The sequence below is a fragment of the Poecile atricapillus genome, chromosome 2 (assembly GCF_030490865.1).
Source record: "Poecile atricapillus isolate bPoeAtr1 chromosome 2, bPoeAtr1.hap1, whole genome shotgun sequence".
Classification (NCBI taxonomy): domain Eukaryota; kingdom Metazoa; phylum Chordata; class Aves; order Passeriformes; family Paridae; genus Poecile; species Poecile atricapillus.
The window spans coordinates 136147543-136165541 of NC_081250.1; the positions used below are offsets into that span (position 1 = coordinate 136147543).

General features: G+C 34.5%; 1 protein-coding gene across 1 annotated transcript in view; it reads left to right on the forward strand.

Annotated features, from left to right (window-relative positions):
* The window catches only part of EMC2 (ER membrane protein complex subunit 2), a 36893-nt gene extending 20149 nt beyond the window's left edge, over positions 1–16744 (forward strand). Inside the window, exons 6-11 of the mRNA XM_058832235.1 lie at positions 5453–5538; positions 5707–5766; positions 8223–8304; positions 9451–9561; positions 10448–10552; positions 16336–16744. Coding sequence (XP_058688218.1) covers positions 5453–5538; positions 5707–5766; positions 8223–8304; positions 9451–9561; positions 10448–10552; positions 16336–16422 — 531 coding nt within the window. The 3' untranslated portion in view covers positions 16423–16744. The remainder of the gene's footprint in view (positions 1–5452; positions 5539–5706; positions 5767–8222; positions 8305–9450; positions 9562–10447; positions 10553–16335) is intronic.
* The last annotated feature ends 1255 nt before the right edge of the window (positions 16745–17999 follow it).

A 17999-nucleotide genomic window follows, 5' to 3' on the forward strand; every position in this document is an offset into this window, starting at 1 on the left:
TACCGCGTTCCCCTATTAGGTAGTGGTAACTAGTTTCCTTCAGAGCTTTTAGCTTCAAGTTGAGACATCTTGTTGAAATTATTTCTTAAGTCAAAGATGAGTTTTACATGGATTTTTATTCACCTACACTTCGAGATTCCTTGAAGAACTCCACTAGATAAGGGAAGACTTACTCTCCTCTGTATAAACTGTTCTTACTTTTTGTCGGTATATAACATTTTTCATGTTACCCAAAGCCAGCCTATGCTTTAGCTTTTTAGCTCCTGTCAAATTGCTCTGTGCTGGTGTTAGACTTTATAGGTTGTTTATTGAATCCAAAAAGTTATGTTTTTGTTTTGTTACGTTATCCCAAAAAAGGCAGCTTCAACCCAGTAGCTCTGTGCCTGCCTAGGTTTGTAAGCTTTAACTGTCTTGCATGACTAACTTTGAAAAAAGTCTGAATTCTGGTAAGAATAAATTCATTATTGTGGTCGTTTGTGATTATGTGCTATTTTTGACATCTGTGTCATTTTTTCTCTCTATCTTAGTTGTAGTTGTTTACACTTCTGTTTTGATTTGCATACTGTAATCTGAAGGAAAATGTTTCAATGTATCAAACTCTTAGACCAAATACACATTTTCTAAAATATTAAAAAGAAAGAAAAAAATATTTTTAAGATGAAAAGTATCATGTGTTTAATGCTTTAGTAGTTACACAGATAAGAAATTCTTCTTCTTCTGTCGGTCTCAATCCCTAAAAATTCTCTCTTGATATGTTTTACTATTGAAATAAAGAAGCTGAAAAATGTTCAAGTCCTCACTTCATTTTGAGTCTATTTAATGCTAATTAAAAAGAATCATGACAAATGGAGTTCTCATGCAAGATTGGGGATTATTAGTCTTTAAAAGAAATACCTTAGAAGGGTTCACTCCTTAAAAAATTTGTATGTATTGAAGTACCTTAGTCCATATGTTACTGATTCTTTAAGTATTTCTTTAAGATGCATATATCTTTCCATTACGAATTATGGATTTACAGAATTAGCCAATATCCATTCTAGTGGTTTGCTTTAAACTCTGGAAAATTGAGCGGGAAATCTGTGTCATCATATCTGCATGGTCAAATTCTGCGGATCTTGTTACAGCACTGGCGGTTTTGCATTTTCCTTTTTACTTAAGGTGGAAGAAGGAAGAAGATTGAATTAATTTTTGTATGAGGCTTGTTCTAGAAAGTCTTACTGCTGTGATGTGAAGAACTGAAATGTACCCCTTGAATGCCATTTTTTGCATCTTTATCAACATAATTGTGACTATTTTAGTAGGCTTCTTAGACTTCAAAATAATTTCAAGTCTCTGTGTTTAAAAAATAATTTCTCAAGAATGTTCTTGAAAAACAACAATTGAAATTATTCTTGAAATTAAATTACTAATTTAATTATTAATTTAGATTAATAATTAAACTTGAAATTAATAATTGAACAGACTCATACTCTATATTTTGCAGTTTTTCAGTATCTTGCAATAGATCCCCTAAAAATGAGTTTGTATTTTGAGATGTGAAGTTTTTGGTAAAGAGGGCCTTTAACATAATAAAACATGAAATTGCCTGGTTTTCTTTTATCGACTGGTTGTAAGGCAGGTAATAAATTGGAAATATGATATAGATGCTAGGTAAAGCTTCTGGAGAATTGGTGCGAGTCTGGCTTTACTCAACAAATCACTATTTTTGTATGCTAAAGTGGTTATTAGTGTTGGCAGTGGTTCTGTGCAGTGAAGCATTTTGTTTAATTTGTATGTAAATAAAGAAAAATTGATGCTATGAGTGTAAATTGTTGTTGGTTATGCTTCTGTCCTCAGGAGTCTCAGGAAAATGTGTGAGCCCCAGCTCACAGAGCAGCACTTGAGCTGACTCACACAGTGAACTCAGGGGCAATATAAAGGAGAACAAGAATTAGAAGTTTACAGCTCACAAACTGGCCCATGTTTTGGTTGTAATGCCAAATGTAATGCTTTTTGTATACATTTTTCTTAACGTACTGACTTCTGGAATTACTGAATTTTATTTTTTTTGAAAAAACGGATAGACTTTATGATTCAAAGAAAATCTGGGAATAGGAAGTCAGATAGCAGAGTAGTCTATGAATACCATTAAAAGCAATAGTAGTTTGTTTTCATGTCTTTATTTTTTCACCTGTCATATCATTCCTCTGAATCACAGATCCACTGAACACCTCTGTGCATATCTCTTGGCTTTATGATTTTATTCATGTGATGGAAAAAGTTAGAAACTGCTTTAAAAACAACTCTGCATCCTCAATGAATTCTTTCCAGTGCTTTTAAAATGACTTTCAGAAATTCTGTGGTGCTAGACAACGTTTTGTTCTTCCTCAGTATGTCAGCACTGTTTTGAGTGGCTGAGCCTCTCTTTTGTAAACTTGGAGTTCTCTGTAAATAAACTTATTTCCCAGCATTTTTGAGGGTGAAGAGTGCAGATTCCAAGCCCAGATGCTGCGATATTTTTGGTGATGAGGAAGGTAGATAAAAAAAGGAAGTTTAAAAAGTTGTAAAAGTGTAACTTTGAAGAAATTTCATGGGATTTGGTGCAGCAGGGAAATTCTGTCAGATGTATATTTAACTCATTTAATTCTTGAGTGCTACCACCAGAATATGTTAATTATGTCTATTGCTTTTGTCCTTGTTATTTGATTGCATAAGATTACATGCTTGCTATGGGTAAACATCAGCTTCTATTTGTGACTAGAAATAGTTGTAACTTTTCATTAATTAATGTCTCGAGGCACCAGTGATTTATGTTACTTCCGAGTGCTATGGTTAAGAAGTAAAGCAGCCCTGGAAAAAACCTGTTTCCAGATTCTTGGAGAACTGACTTGGATGCAATTGAAGGACTTGCATTAGAAACAGAGAGGAGAGTCAGTTAATGTAGACTGTTCCTGTTTGCCATTGCAAAATGAGTTGTCATATGCATTGATTGATTTTATATATTTAATAGGTTATTTTTGTTCTCAAGGGTTTACTTTAATTAGGCTCTTGATGTCTTTAAATTTTGAAAATAACCTAGTTGTTAATCCAAGAGTTACATTTAAAAGGTACATTTATAAAGTCCATAATCTGTTACCTGCAAAAAACCCTTCTGTCTTCCTAGGCTGTAATTTCTTGCTGCATTCCTTTGGCTGTGCACACTGTTATCCCCACTTTCCCTCTTTTCATGTTTCAGGCTCAGTGGGCAGATCACTGGGCTGTGTATAATGTCAGCTTTGGGTAGTGGGTTAACACTGCCCTGGTGTTCCCACCATAGAAAGGGGTGACCTGCTTTACAAGCGCTTTGAGAACTCCATAAAACGTGACAGCAAACAATGGTTTTGGTTGGGGTTTTTTTGGTTGTTATTTTGTGGTTTTGTTTATTTTAACAGCATGATAAGCGTGTGGGATTATTCTTTTTGAATTTAAAGAAAATAATTATGCTGTTATCTTTATTTTTATAAAAGCAAAAATAAAACAGAGCGTGTGTTATTGTTACAGTGATAAAAGTGTCAGCAGTTAAAATTTCCAGTTACGACTTTTAGCCAGATGTCTCCCAGTAAAAGTAGAATGATGTATGTAACTTCACAGGTTGCAGTTTGACAAAGAAGCAGTGGAAACCACGCTGCTTGTGTTCTAATTTGGCCCCTGATGAGTCTTCTCTCTGCCTGTGTCTTACATTTAATCAGAAGGGTGACATTTTTTTTCCCTCAGTTGAGTTGTTTTCACTGAATTTCCATTGAGTATGTGATTGTAAGGGAGATAAAGGGGATGAATTAAAAGGAAAGAATGAATTTAGTGTCAAAAGCATTTTTAGTTTTTATGTTTTGTTGCTTGAACTAATTTACCATTCTCTTGATTTGGAAACATTTGATTTGTTGAAATGGATTAAAGGATAAAAAAATATTTAGGAGAGTAGTTATGTTTAAAACACTGTAAATATACAAGAACTTGCAGGATATATATGACTGTGAACTTAGGGGACGTCATGAGAATGTTGATTTCAGAGCTATCTGAAATTCAAAGATTAAAATTGTTTAAGATTTTATTGAAGAGTTGTCCTGTCAAGGCTTTTGAAAGGTGATACCTAACTGTATAAATTCTTTATAAAAATATGAAATAGGGTGAGAGCTATGAAGGGGATAAACAGTGAGACTTAATCACTAGAGAAGTGTGCTTTATATTTTTTTAATTAATAATATCTCATGGAGAAATGGCATACAAGAGTGTGTGTGTACATGTAGATGTCACGGACACCAGACTGTCTGCTGTCTCACATCTGACCACAGTGGTTGTGGTCACCCTAGAGCACAGGGATTTTACAGGCAAGGAAGGAGGCTGATGGCATTCCTTTTTTGAGTTATGCTATGCTGGAGTTGTGTTTTCCTTCCGTTCTGTCAGATTTCTGCTCTGATGACTTTCAGGTTGGCTGAGGTGTGCTGTTTACTCCCAGCTGGGAAGATTCCTTTGTTTTGAATCACACCTCAAGTGTGTGTTCATACTCAGTTGGTTTGAGCATGGTGCTGATAACACCAGTTCACAGGTCTGATCTCTGTAAAGACCATTCTTTTAAGAGCTGGACTCAATGAGATCCTTGTGGGTCCCTTCCAGCTCAGAATAATCTGTAAGACTGGCAACACCTACAGGCCTGAAAACTGTAACCAGCATCATTCAGAAGCTAGAATAATGGATTAAAGTACAGAATAATCAGCTATTACAGTACTCTATATCTTTCCCCCTTCTGGTATCTGACAACTTCCACGGACTTCAAAATATAAATCCATTATAATTCTTACAACTCATTTTTATGTAGTATAAGTTGAAATACATTTTTTACCCACATATCAAAGTACTGCTCAGTTTTTGCCATTGAAATGGCTATTTTGTATTCCTGTTACATTGCAGAGCCTACTTTGTGCTCCAAGAATGATGAGAGATGATTCCTTGTTTAGGAAATTGGTGTGTATTTAGCATGAGTTAAAGGTGCCATTCAGCACTCCAAGAAGAATATTTCATAATAGCTGAAAGCCCTACTTATACAACCAAGATACATCTGTGGGGTTCTCTAGGACTCAGTCACCATTTCTGCTCTACAATCGTGGATCTTGTGAATGACAAGGTGGGGGTTGTTGAATGGCTAAAGATTAGCATCCCCTGCTGTTTTGTAATTATCAGAATCTGGACAGTCATTTATTTGAATTAAATAATGCATACAGTTTGTGCCTCCAAAGAAAAGCATACATAATGTGATTGTAAGAAAGGTTTTCAGTCTCTCAGTGGGATGTCATAGGGTATGTTTATAAACTTCAACTAGCAGTGTCTCTGCAGTGGAATTCCACTGGTATTGAGATAATAATTTGCACAGTCAAATTGCTTTCCTTACAAAAACCCAGGGAATTATGAGGCCTAATCCTTTATTAATGTCAACCCATAGGCAGCAAGAAAGCGTAAGATTGCCATTCGAAAAGCCCAGGGGAAAAATCTCGAGGCCATCCGAGAGCTGAATGAGTATCTGGAACAGTGAGTGTCTTACAAGAATACAGATTGTGTTTTGCTATTCTGTTAAATCTTTTTAATTAAAGTGGAATTTGCATTTAATTTACGCTTTTGCTTCAGTGCTAGTCATTTACAGAATCCTTTGCACATTCTTTCTTTTTTTCCTTTTTCCATCTTGTGTTCTCTATATAGATTTGTTGGTGACCAAGAAGCTTGGCATGAACTTGCAGAACTTTACATCAATGAACATGAGTAAGTTGTTTGCTAAGTCCACAGAAAAACTGTTAATTTGAAACTCACTGTGTAAGTCAAAAACCTCAGTGATTTTTTTTTTCAAGGACTCGTGTTACAAAGTATGCTGTCTCATTTCCAATATACTAGGCCTCAACTGGAAATAATTACCAAGCTTATTTAGCTACCAAATACTTTTAAGAAGGCTTTTGTTTTTCAAACAAAAAGAGTTTACTTATTTACCTGTATATCTCAGTGATTTTTAAAAATCTGCTGTTTAAAAGAAGTGGTTTGAGTGCAGCAGAGAACAGCACTTAAAATTTTTTGTTAAAGTTACGTATTTTACTTGTTAGAGATGTTAAATTCTTTACTTCTAAAATCTGTTGATCACAGGAACCAATATTCCAATTTTCTTTTAGCATACCTCTCCCAGAACTTTTAGTAACCTTTAAAAAAAAGCCCACAAAGCAAAACATGGATCCAGAGTTGGAGGCATCTGGTCGCCTGGGTACAAAACCCAGTGCGATCAAGAATGCTGAATGTTGTAGTAACTTGCTTATTGGATATTTAATGTTTTTGTTAGCTTTTTTTATTGCTGTAGTGACAGGAGGAAATCCCAGTGTGAGAGGATTAGCTCAAAGCCTTAGTGCTAGTTTTCTAATATCACAGCATTAATTCAAACCTCCACCCAAACGCCTATCTTTTTTTTCCCTCTTTCTTTGGTTCTTCAGCCCAGCCTGAATTATATCACATTGTTTCCTTCTTTCCTTTTCAGAGGGTGGTAAAAGAATCAAATTGTCAAGGAAGAAATAGCCATTCTCCCTGTGAGGAAAAAAATTGTTCTCCAGTCACCTCTTCTCGCACCCCCTTCTCAAAGAAAATAGTTACTAAACTCTTTTAAATTATGACTTCAGGAATAAGCTAGAATACTGATACTCAGACTTCCATTTGTTTGGGGAAATCCACCAGCCACTTTTCCAAGAAAATAGGTACTAAAAAAAAAAAAAATGGCTAGAAAGATATTTAAGCTTGTCAAATCTGTCAGTACGAAAGTGAGTGATAGAGTGGTGCGAACATACGTACTCCATTATTGGGTTGGGGTTTTTTTGCTATAATCTTTATTATGAAATTGTGCAATAAAACTCGAGAAAGAAATTGCTTTTGCTTGTATTTGTTTTGGTCTGTAATTCCAATAAAAAGTAATATGTAGAATTTTAGTTCATGGAAAGAATTCACTGTCCTCACTATACTTCCATGAGCATCATTATTATTATTTTGATAATAGGGAAAAATTGGCTTCTTGGCTAAAAGCAACTAAAAGTTAAGTTCTAAAAAAGAGAGCAATATATCAGTTTATATGTTTTATCAGGGTCACAAGTCACAGGGCTTGTGAAATTACCATGCTCTCATTGTTGTTCATAAACACACATAGATGTACAAGGTTTACACAGTCCTCAGTTCTACCCTGCTCTGCAATGGGGACTCTGGCTTTTGCTTTTGGAGAATGAGGTGGCTTCCCTTCAATCTCCAGATCAGTAAATTATGCAGATACATGACTGTCATAACATCCACTGGAGAAAACCACCATGTATTTATTTTAGGATATGAGATTTTACAGATAATATGGTTTAATATGGTCTCATAATTTCTAAATTGCTTTTACTGCGATATTAAATATCTACCAACACTGTCATTATAAACCTTGTATCTCTGAATTCTGGAATCTCATCACATAAAGTGTGCAGTAGTGCTATCACGTATCTCTAGACGATGCAAATTCTGCAGACAGTTCTATTATTTGAAAGATTATGAAGCTAAGATTCTTCTCAATAAACCTGCATTTTGAGCTTTACTTCTTAATTCTTTCTGAAAGCTTTTGATAAAAAAACTCAAGGACTAGCCTTTTTAAATGATAAGGATTTGCCCATTTGGAGAGGTCTGATGCTATTTTCATACATAGATTTGTATTGTTTGAATTTTAGAACTTCTTAGTATGTTTTGTCTTTTTTTTATCTCTGTTCTGTGGTTGACCATTGGTAGGTAAAGTTAATTGACAGTGTAAATGCTGTGATCAGGAGCTGCATTTATGAATCCTCAGGTAGCTGAAGTTTCTTAGGAAACAAAATAATTATTTTGTAGTCTCAGTTCAGTTTATAGTACCTAATACTTGTTTCTACTCATCACTCTTGCTGATAAGAAATGGCACTTACTAATACGAGACTAGTGTATTAAATGCTTTTTTTTTTTCATGAGCTGTTCCATTTATGCCTAGACCATTAGATTTTGTATATTTTTTCCCCTATGATGTAAAAATAGTAACTTGATTCTAAACATTTTAAAATTAAACATTTTTATTAATTGTGGATCATGTGATTTTATGGGGGGGGAAGTAGGACTTTCATTGTGCTGTAAAAAAACTGGAGCACAGAGCTGTGTACTTGTGTTTCATTTCATCACTGTTTTTTTGTATTCCTCAGCTATGCAAAGGCAGCCTTCTGCTTAGAGGAGCTTATGATGACTAATCCACACAACCACTTATATTGTCAACAATATGCTGAAGTAGGTATTTCAGAAAAATCAATTATGTTTGATTACATTTTCTGTTTTTATGTTACATAAGTGGTGAAAATGGTTTCTTTAATTTTTCCCTAGGAGATTTAAAAGAGTTCACAGAGAATGCTAACATCTCATAGAACTGAATATGTTCTGAAATCTGTGTTTTCTTAATCAGTGACTCAGTCACAGTGTGACTAAGCTAAATATAAGAGGGCAGGAATTATTGAAGATAAAGCTAATTTTAAATTAACTCTTCTTGTTGAAGTTTTTATGCACTTTTCAAATTGAGTGCATGAGATGTTAAACCTTTCTACAGCAATGCTGCCTAGGAGGTTATGATATATTGGCTGTTACTATGGACTCAGATCTTGGAATCCATATACCAAATTCTGCCTGAAGGAGCACTGGTGGAAGAAAGATTAAAAAAAACTAGAGGTAAAAGTTAGAAGTTTTAACTCAAGGTTTTAGCCATTTGAATTAATTTTTTTTTTCCAGATTGTATTTTTTCCCCTAAATTATATTGTTGACTTCTTAGAATGGGTTTAATTTGTTTAGTTAACATGGATAAAATTGGGTTGACATTAAAACTTAGCCTAAGTAGCTTTCTCACAGAAAAACTTCGAAGCATATCTTCTAGCATTTATCGCTGTTTTTGTTAATTTAATATCTGGGAAAATGAATAGAAAAACAATGGAATAATCCTCTAAACTTTGTGTGCTATTTTGAATACATAATAAAAGGCATTGTGTTGTTTTGGGAACTTTGTTCATGCATGCTGTGGGAACATAATGCCAGTATGGATTTCTAGTAGTCAGAATTTAGATTTAAAGTTTGTGTTACTTTTCATAAGAGGCAATCCCAAGGTTTCAAGTATTTATAGGTGAAAAATATTTACATTTTAATCTTGTAGCTATGCATTAATTAAATTAATGCTGGGGTTTTTTCCTCATATAGTTAAATATTTTTAAATGTATATATTGTAAAGAACTTAGATTTCTCCCAGGCCAGCATTTGGCCTTTGATAGGACTCGCCTGATTTGAAATGTCATGTGAAACAAACTTGGATGAATTTTTGTAATATCATTGCTTCAGAGAAAATGCCTGGAGTATGAATGACATGCAAGTTTCAGGCACTTACCATTTTTACAGGTTAAATACACTCAGGGGGGGCTAGAAAACCTTGAGCTGTCAAGAAAGTATTTTGCACAAGCACTGAAACTTAACAACAGAAATATGAGAGCTCTGTTTGGACTTTACATGGTAAGCATGATTATATATTTTCCATGTTATCATTCTGAATATGTTTATGTATGTACATTACCCTTTGCCGTTTGCTGTTTGTTTTTTTCCCCCTGATTTTTAGCTTAATAGCTCAGATTATTAACACTGCTTTAAAATATGGAGTATTTTACATACATTTGGAGTATGGATAATTTTGTGCTAGTAACTATGCCTTAATGAAGTGCTCTTAACCTTTAAGTCTTGCCTGTATTTTCAAAAGAATTATAGTTATTGGCACAGGAAAGTAACTTCTTGAAAAAGGATTTAAAGACATGCTCCCCTCTAGAGTATGATGAACTGCTGAAAAACACTAGCACAGTAGCAATGATTCCGTGCATAGTGGATTTATTTATATAAGTAGAAAACTCTCTTTGGTTCTTAAGTAATATTTTTTATTCTTTCAGGTGAGGGTGGACATATTTTAAGTAGAGTCTTATCTGCTTTTATAATGTGTTTTCTGATGCTACAGGGAAACATTTCAAGTTTTTAATGGCAGTTTGGACATACAAGTGATAGATTTTATATTGTCTATGGTAACAAATTGAATGTAGAAAACTAATTCATAACTCTCACTTTAGGAATAGCGAATTGGATTAGCTGATCATGTCCAGGTTTGGTTCTTAACTCAGTATGGAACTGAACTGAAGTCTAAGGTAGCTTTAAGGAGGACAAACAATAGTTAAAATGTTTAGCTAATTCTTACTGAATGCTGTTTGCCAGTAACTTTTAAAATTCTTTTTGTCTTTTTCCACTGTCACTGTGCATGGGGCTTAGATTGTAAGGATGGTGATTGTTCTCAGCTTATTTCATGCACATAAATTTTATAATTATGCTGGGCTTTGTTTCTATTTTATTGTATTCCTAGTCTGCCAGTCATATTGCTTCCAATCCAAAGGCGAGTGCAAAAATGAAAAAAGATAATATGAAATATGCCAGCTGGGCAGCAAACCAAATAAACAGAGCATACCAGGTTAGTACTTCTTTGCTTTATGATAGTCTTTAACATGCTCTATACTTCTTTTCTGGACTTTTATCAGCTGCTGTTCAAGAGGTTAAATATGACATGTAAATCAGCATAATCTGCTTGTATTTTTAACATTCTCCTGGAAACCTTAATTAATATAAGGTTGATATTTTACAGTTATTAATTACTATCATTTACTTAATAGCCATAAACAGATTTTTCCTATTAACTTTAACTGAATATACATTACTGTAATACTGACCTTCAAGACTTGGTTCTACAGCTATTTTGGTAAAACTTGGTATGTCTTAATTCTTAGAGCGATTTTGTTATCCACTTCTGTTTTGCTAGAAGACAAATGAAAATTCTAGAATTATTATTTTCCTTGAGTTTACTCTAACCTTTCAAAATCATATTTAATTGCCTTAGTATTTGTGACTTAAGTTGGTTTTGTGTAGTTTTGTAGAAGAATGCTCATTGAGTTGTGAAAATGTAGACTTTTTAGGCCATAATCAAAGCTTGCTGAAGTCATTGGGAGTATTTTCAACTTTCTGAAAAATTATGTGTGAACTTTCCTATTTCCTATTGTATTATAAGCCTCTATTTCTTTCTGTAACAATGAATGAGAACATGGTTTAGCTCACAGGCTCTGCTGTCTGTGTATTCCAAATACGTTATATCTATTTGATTCCCATTTGATTCTCTTACAGCTATTCATAATGATCTACCAAGCAAAGTTTATATATAAGTAATCCTGGACATCAACACCATACTGTCTAATTCTCCCCACATTTTTTTTGAGCAAAAGTATTGATATTAAACACAAAGACTTTGTATACATGTAACACTTCTTTCTCTCTGCAGTATTTCAGTATTGGAACCCAATATTTAATTTTTTTTTGTTGCTACTGTTTCACAGTTAATACTGCCAAATGGCCTTTTTACAAGCACCGTCTATTAAGGAATTAAATTAGATTTTTCTTTTACAGCCAGTGCAGTTTTCTTAATACATACTGCATTTCAGTTCCTTGCCAAGCATGCAGCTTCTTGTGGCTGATGTTTTTTTGATATGTCCAAACTTAGAGATATTTTCCATTTCTCCTAATTAGCCCTGTAGCTTCTGACTGTACAGTGAAGAACATTGTATCCCTGGGGACATAGTGTAGCATTTTATACTTCTGTGCCTAAAGTTTATTTCTCTTCTGCTCTTCAAATCACTCTGCTTTTCATTAATAAACCATTTACCTGCTCATGATGGTAAGGTGTGTGTGAATTAACTGCTTTGTCTGATGTTTCATAATTAACCAGGACTTCTTTTGACTTGAAGTATGCCTGACATTCCTGTGAGCACAGTGCAGATGGAAAACTCAACTATTGCAGGATTAAAACCAAACCAAACAAAACAAACCCAAAAAAACCCACAGCAACAACAAAACCCCAAAGAAACAAAAGAAAACCTCTAACATAAATCCAACCAAAACAACCAAACACCACAAATTCATAATTGACAGAACAAAACAGGTTTTAAAAGATGTGCGAATTTTTAGTGAAAACCAGTATTCCATGTTTTACATCTTAGTAAAATGAACTGCTTAGATTAGAGTGGATTTGCACATATTTTAAGTAAATATTGTGACTGGAGTTCAAAGTACTGGTAGAGACTTGTTAGCACTTCTGGGAAACAGCCCCTTTCAGGGTACATTGGGGTAGAAATTTAAATCCAGTGTTGGCTGTGGATTGGCCTAGAATACCTGGAAATAGGCATCTTCTGGTTCTAAATATAGTGGATGTTTCATTATGACAGTTTCTAGTTAACTGATTCACATCTAGATAAGCACATCTTTTTTTTTCCTTCTTTTCTCTCCACATGGCTTTCTCTTGCCATCATAATGCCTCTAATAAAACATGAATTTTATTGGGAGTGGTGTGGTGCTATGGGCATTTTTAAGTGCAATGGGGTTGGGGGGGGGGATTAGTTTGTTTTTTTTCTTTTATTTTGAAATTTTTATTAGTGTTTCTGTGGAGTTCTTTTGGATCCTACATTAAGCATTTTTGGTTGATACCAGAAGAGGACATGTTAACACAACTAACATACATACATATATATATATAGCCTACTTTAGCTGCTCTTGTTAGCTGTTTGGGATATAAAGTGAACAACACTGTGTGTGATTAGAATCTTAGGGGAATGAAAGTGCACAAGCTCAAGCCAGGATCTGGCAAGTAAATGGGGTGAATACCCCCATTCCTCTTCCCAGAAGGAGCACAAGGAGCTCTAGTGAGCACAGCTGGAGAGGACATCCCTATCCCAACCCTCCTGACCTTGTTACAGGGCTGCAGAAGCATTTAGCTACTCCAGTCTCTGTGTCAGAGACTGAGAACATCCAGCAGCTACAGCCAGTGGTGTTCCGTGATGCAGTAGGTGGCAGCTCCCCCTATGAGTCAGTGTTGATTTGTTGTGCTCCTTCCGTGAGCTGAGCAGTTGGAAATTGTCACCATTTGGACCTGAGGATGAAACCTTGGTCAATTGTGCCAGGAGAAGCCCTTACAGTGTTCCAGTCTTAGTGGGAGGGTATGTCTAGACAGGTTTTAAGCTGGATATTTATATGATCTCTATAAATCCTTCCCACTTTCCATTCATTATCCACCTGTAAGTGCAGTAAGAGCCTTAAAAGCTTGTTGGGTTTCACATTGATTTGTTCTATTGGTTTGACATTTTCATACTGCTAAATGAAATTTTTCTGGTGGTCATGTTCTAGAAAGCAAGATGAATTTATAATCCTGATTTGGATGTCAATACAAATTATATGAATTTGTGACTTCAAATTCCAAGTAATTAATGCAAAAAGTTACTTTTGAGCAATTGTCTCGCAGTGAGATCTTTCCCTATTTCCAGTTTGGATTTGAACTTGAATTGCCAGCAGCTTGCTCAGTAACTTTGGAAAGCTGCCTTTATTTTTTCAAATGACTGCTATAGTTGTTTTTTAATTATTTTTAAAATTTATTTTATATACAATTTACTTGAAATATTTTTACTGGTCCCCTTATTTCAGTTTATTCTGTCATTCATGCAGTGTGCTTTGGCACTTGATTTTTCCTTTTCCTCTGCATTCCTCTATGAAATCAGAGGAACTTCTTAGTTTATTGTCATTTAAAGAAAGCAGTGTTTGAGTAAAGAAAGAAAACCTTACTTCACCAGTGTTAGTTAGACTCTGCAGCTCTTTACAGGAAAACATGGTGATAAAGAATAGTTAAAAAATTCTGAAATGCACAGATACTTTTGACACTCCAGCTAGTTAATATACTTATTTTGATGTAAATATGTAACCATGCATGCTGATTAGTACTTCTCATTTGTGTCTAATCCAGGAGAAATGTAAACTTCTTCAGGAAGACAGAAAGGTTTTTTAGCTAGGGCTGCTGTACAGAGCTGGAATTCCTGGCTGCTAACACATCCTCTGGAAAAAAAAAAAAAGTCATTATGCTCCAGGCTTCTTAAATTTAATACACTGGGTGGAAAAAAGACCCAAATAAAATTTAATTTTAATATTTTATTTCAGAAGTTAGTGAAGTACTCCTTTATTCAAAGAATTAGTTTTAAGTTTATTAGTATTATAAGCTTACTTTTGCCTTATGACTGGGAAACTGGATCATTCCATCTGTGCAGACCCTGAGAAGAGCTTCTGTCTGTTTTAACTGAGGACATGAGTCACAGTTACTTCAACACCAAAACAAAATAAGGCTACCTGGTACTCTTCAATTAGGTAATTGGTTTAGCATGTTCTCTGGTAGAAGCATTTCAGCAGAGGCAGGCCAGTTTGATTAATGCTCACAGAAATCTTTAATGTGATCCTACTCATAGTAATTTTCCAGATACATGCTTCTTGGGTACATTGCTAAACTCTTCTGTGTTAGCAATCTACATGTTATTTATGGCTCAAGAGAGGTGATTTTGTTACTAACCATTTGGGAAACAGAAAATTAAGTCATGATTTAAGAAATGGATTCCAGCTCAATCAGTCAAATTGCAGTGTAATGGCTGAATAGACAAAATAATTGTTCATCAGGGCAAATTTGAAGTGATTACATTTCCAAGTGTGCTTCTGGTTGTTATGACGCAGAGTTTGATTTTATTTGTTCAGCTTAAACTACATGTCAGTATCATGAAGGCAACCGCTCTTGAAATTTGCAAGTTGCATGTTTTTAAACTAATGTCATATGTCAATTTTGCTTCCAGTGTCCATGACGAGAATAAGTAAAATTTTTCTTATTTTGAAGCTTTGCATACTTTCTGTGTGTCTTGCCAAGTGTGATTTTGACCACAGTATATTTAGGCTTTTGTGCTTCTTATTGACATTTCTGAATGCTTTGACTTTGAAATAATATTTTCCTTGTAACTTTTGACTTGTGTTTTTTAAACTCACTTGTTTTTGTGAAAGGATTTGGAATTTCCGAGTGCTTATTTAGTGTTAACAAAGAGGATATTTTATTCAGTCGGATATAAGCAAAAGTTTCTGCTTTCACCTTGGAGTGGGTTAAGAAATCTTGGATTTGCCTCTGAAGTTGACTATTACATATCATTGTGGAAACTGCACAACCTGAAGAATGGCTTTATATATATTACTAGAATGAAAACCTGGTACACTAGTTCATCACCTGGAAATATAAAACATCAAAATACGGTGTTTTCAGTACATCTTTAAGCAGTAAAGTGTTGTCATAGTAACAAAATTTCTCTTAACTGTTTGATTTGAAATAGCTTATCATTTACTGTGCCAAAACTATTTTTAAAAAAAACTCAGTGCTGATTGGGAATCACAATGCTACATTGTAGCCTGGGGGTCAAAAGCAGGTTAACAGGTCCTGCAGCTTGTTGCTGGTGTGATATTACCTGAGTTTGATGACTTAATCTTTCTTAACAGGTCATGAAGAGTTTGCTAAATTAAGTTAATTACAAGAGAGAAGGGACACATTATAAATCAAGGACTAACTATGCAAGACACCAGTAGTATTTGAAATAAAAATCTTCAAGTTGAAAATTTATTGAGTGTTTAGATGTTAACATTTAAATAGAGAATAGGTTGTTTTAGTAGAAGCAAGTTTTAGTTACTATTTCTGTAATTTCTTTACCACCTCTCCCAACCTGAAATGCAAAACTTTTTAGTGCAGGTGTATTAAAAATGGTTAGGAGTTTCATTTGACTGAAGACCAACCTGGTCAATAAATCCCCTCTGTTACATATGGCTGATGAGTGATGGGAATTGTCAGCATCATTAGAAAAACCCTTTTGAGTTCAACATGGGGTGGTCAACATTTCTTATCCTTCTACCCCTTCCTTTCTAAAGCCATTAGTAGTATTCATTATCTTTCAGTATCTTTTTTTCTTATCGAGATAGACTTTATTTCAAATGTTCTCTGAAACTGCTGTTTTAATAGCAGGCTGCAGTCAAGTACATCATCCATCATAGTTGCTTTGAACCATAAAATATAATTATATGTTGTCTGGATTATTTAATAGTAAATTTTCATAAGTAGAATTTTTTATGTCTTGCTTTAACAGAAAGCATTCTGTCTTTGCTTCATAGAAGATGGTGTGTGTGTGTATATATATATATATATATATATAGCTTATATTCTGGTTAAAATTCTGAGGTTTAATTTTGTGCTTTTATGTTTGTGGTAAATAGAGTTAATTATTGGTATTTGGTGTATAGAACTGTTATTTTCATAGGATTTAGACATAGAATTTCAGATACATAACACATAACAATCCTTTCTTTCCTGTTTAGTTTGCAGGTCGCAGTAAGAAAGAAACTAAATACTCTTTGAAGGCAGTGGAAGACATGTTGGAGACCCTGCAAATCACTCAGTCTTAGCTTGGCACAGAGATCTAATATGAAATTTTCCAATACCACACTCAACCTGTAATGACCTGTGGGTTATGTTACTCTAGTGCTGTTAAAAGTTAATTTTGTATTGATTATGTGCTATATAAAATAACATTTTATGAAAAGTAAAATGCCTATTTATTGCTGCTATAAGAAATGTGATGAATACCCACTGAAATTAATAACTTATCCACATAAACAACATAAAGAAATGAAGTGCTGCACATCAGTCTCCTCAGATTTTTGTATGTACAGTACCTGCTTCTAAGCCATAATTTGTAGAAATAAACTTGTTAAATGATTAAAAAAATACAGTGACTTATTGAACTTGCAAATGGAAATCAGAAATTTATATATGTAGATTAATAACATGCTAAATATTTTTCTTATTTGCATATTTAAGAGTAAAAACATGCTACAGAGGTACACTTTCTGGGAAATACATCAAGTAATGATTATGAGTACACTTTATTGGAGAAAAAGGTTTGTTAAGGGTTTCTTAATGAGTTGGTATCTACTACTGTTGAAATGGAGAAAACTTACTCGTGGAGTTTGCTTCAGAGGTGCTGTTGTACTGGCTTAAGGCCAAAGACATTATTCTCTGTGGCTTTGTGGGCAAATGCTTCCATGTCCACACAATTTTCTGATCAGTATATGCATATTCCCTTTTTCCTTCTCTGTGTCCTTTCTTATACATGTATTTCACATGATGAATTTCAGCTGGGGCTCTGTGCGGGTCTCTACTGTTCTGTGTCCCTGGTATGGGCACCCTTTTGCTGTGGCACTTTGGCTTTTCCACATGGAGCAAGGGTGCATGCACTGAGAGGGTGACATGTGAGCTTGTTCAGCTGCCTTGCACTTACTGGGGATAGTGTTTGTTACACCATCAGCATGAAGCATCTACCACACCGTAAAACTGTTCTCTTTGTCTTTAGGCACTTGTTCATTTACTAAGATAATTAGTCAAACACTCTAATTCAAATATTTTGCACTTCTGATCATTCTGGATGTTGTTCAGATGTGTTCTGTGGCTGTTCAGTTGCACAGCTTTACTACAGCTTCAGTAAGATTGCATAAGAACAGCAACCTACCCTTGGCAAACTCCAATACCAGTATTGCAATGTTGTTTTCATGGCTATTACAACCATCCAAGATTATTAGACTTTCAGATTTTTTATTGCCTAATCTATATAGATGGATAGGCTAAAATCTGTGTATTAAAATGTATTTATTATGATCCTGGACTTGATGTAATAAAACACAGCTGAGTTCCTTCTTAAAAACAAACCAGCAACGAAACCTTCCTTCAGAGCTTGAACATTTGTATAACTGAGCTGCTTTTTGCATGACACTGGGCCTTCAAGAAACATGTAGGATCTGACTCTTTTTCATGAAGTAGGTTGGAGTGTGACAGAATGGATGCCACGCCATGAGAATTAATTGTATGTGGAATCATAAAATAGCTTAATTCACTGCTGTTGAAATACAAAACTGCAAATACTGCATAGTATTATATTAAATCATCCAATTCTAACTTGGGGAAATAGTGCACATCCTTCTATAAC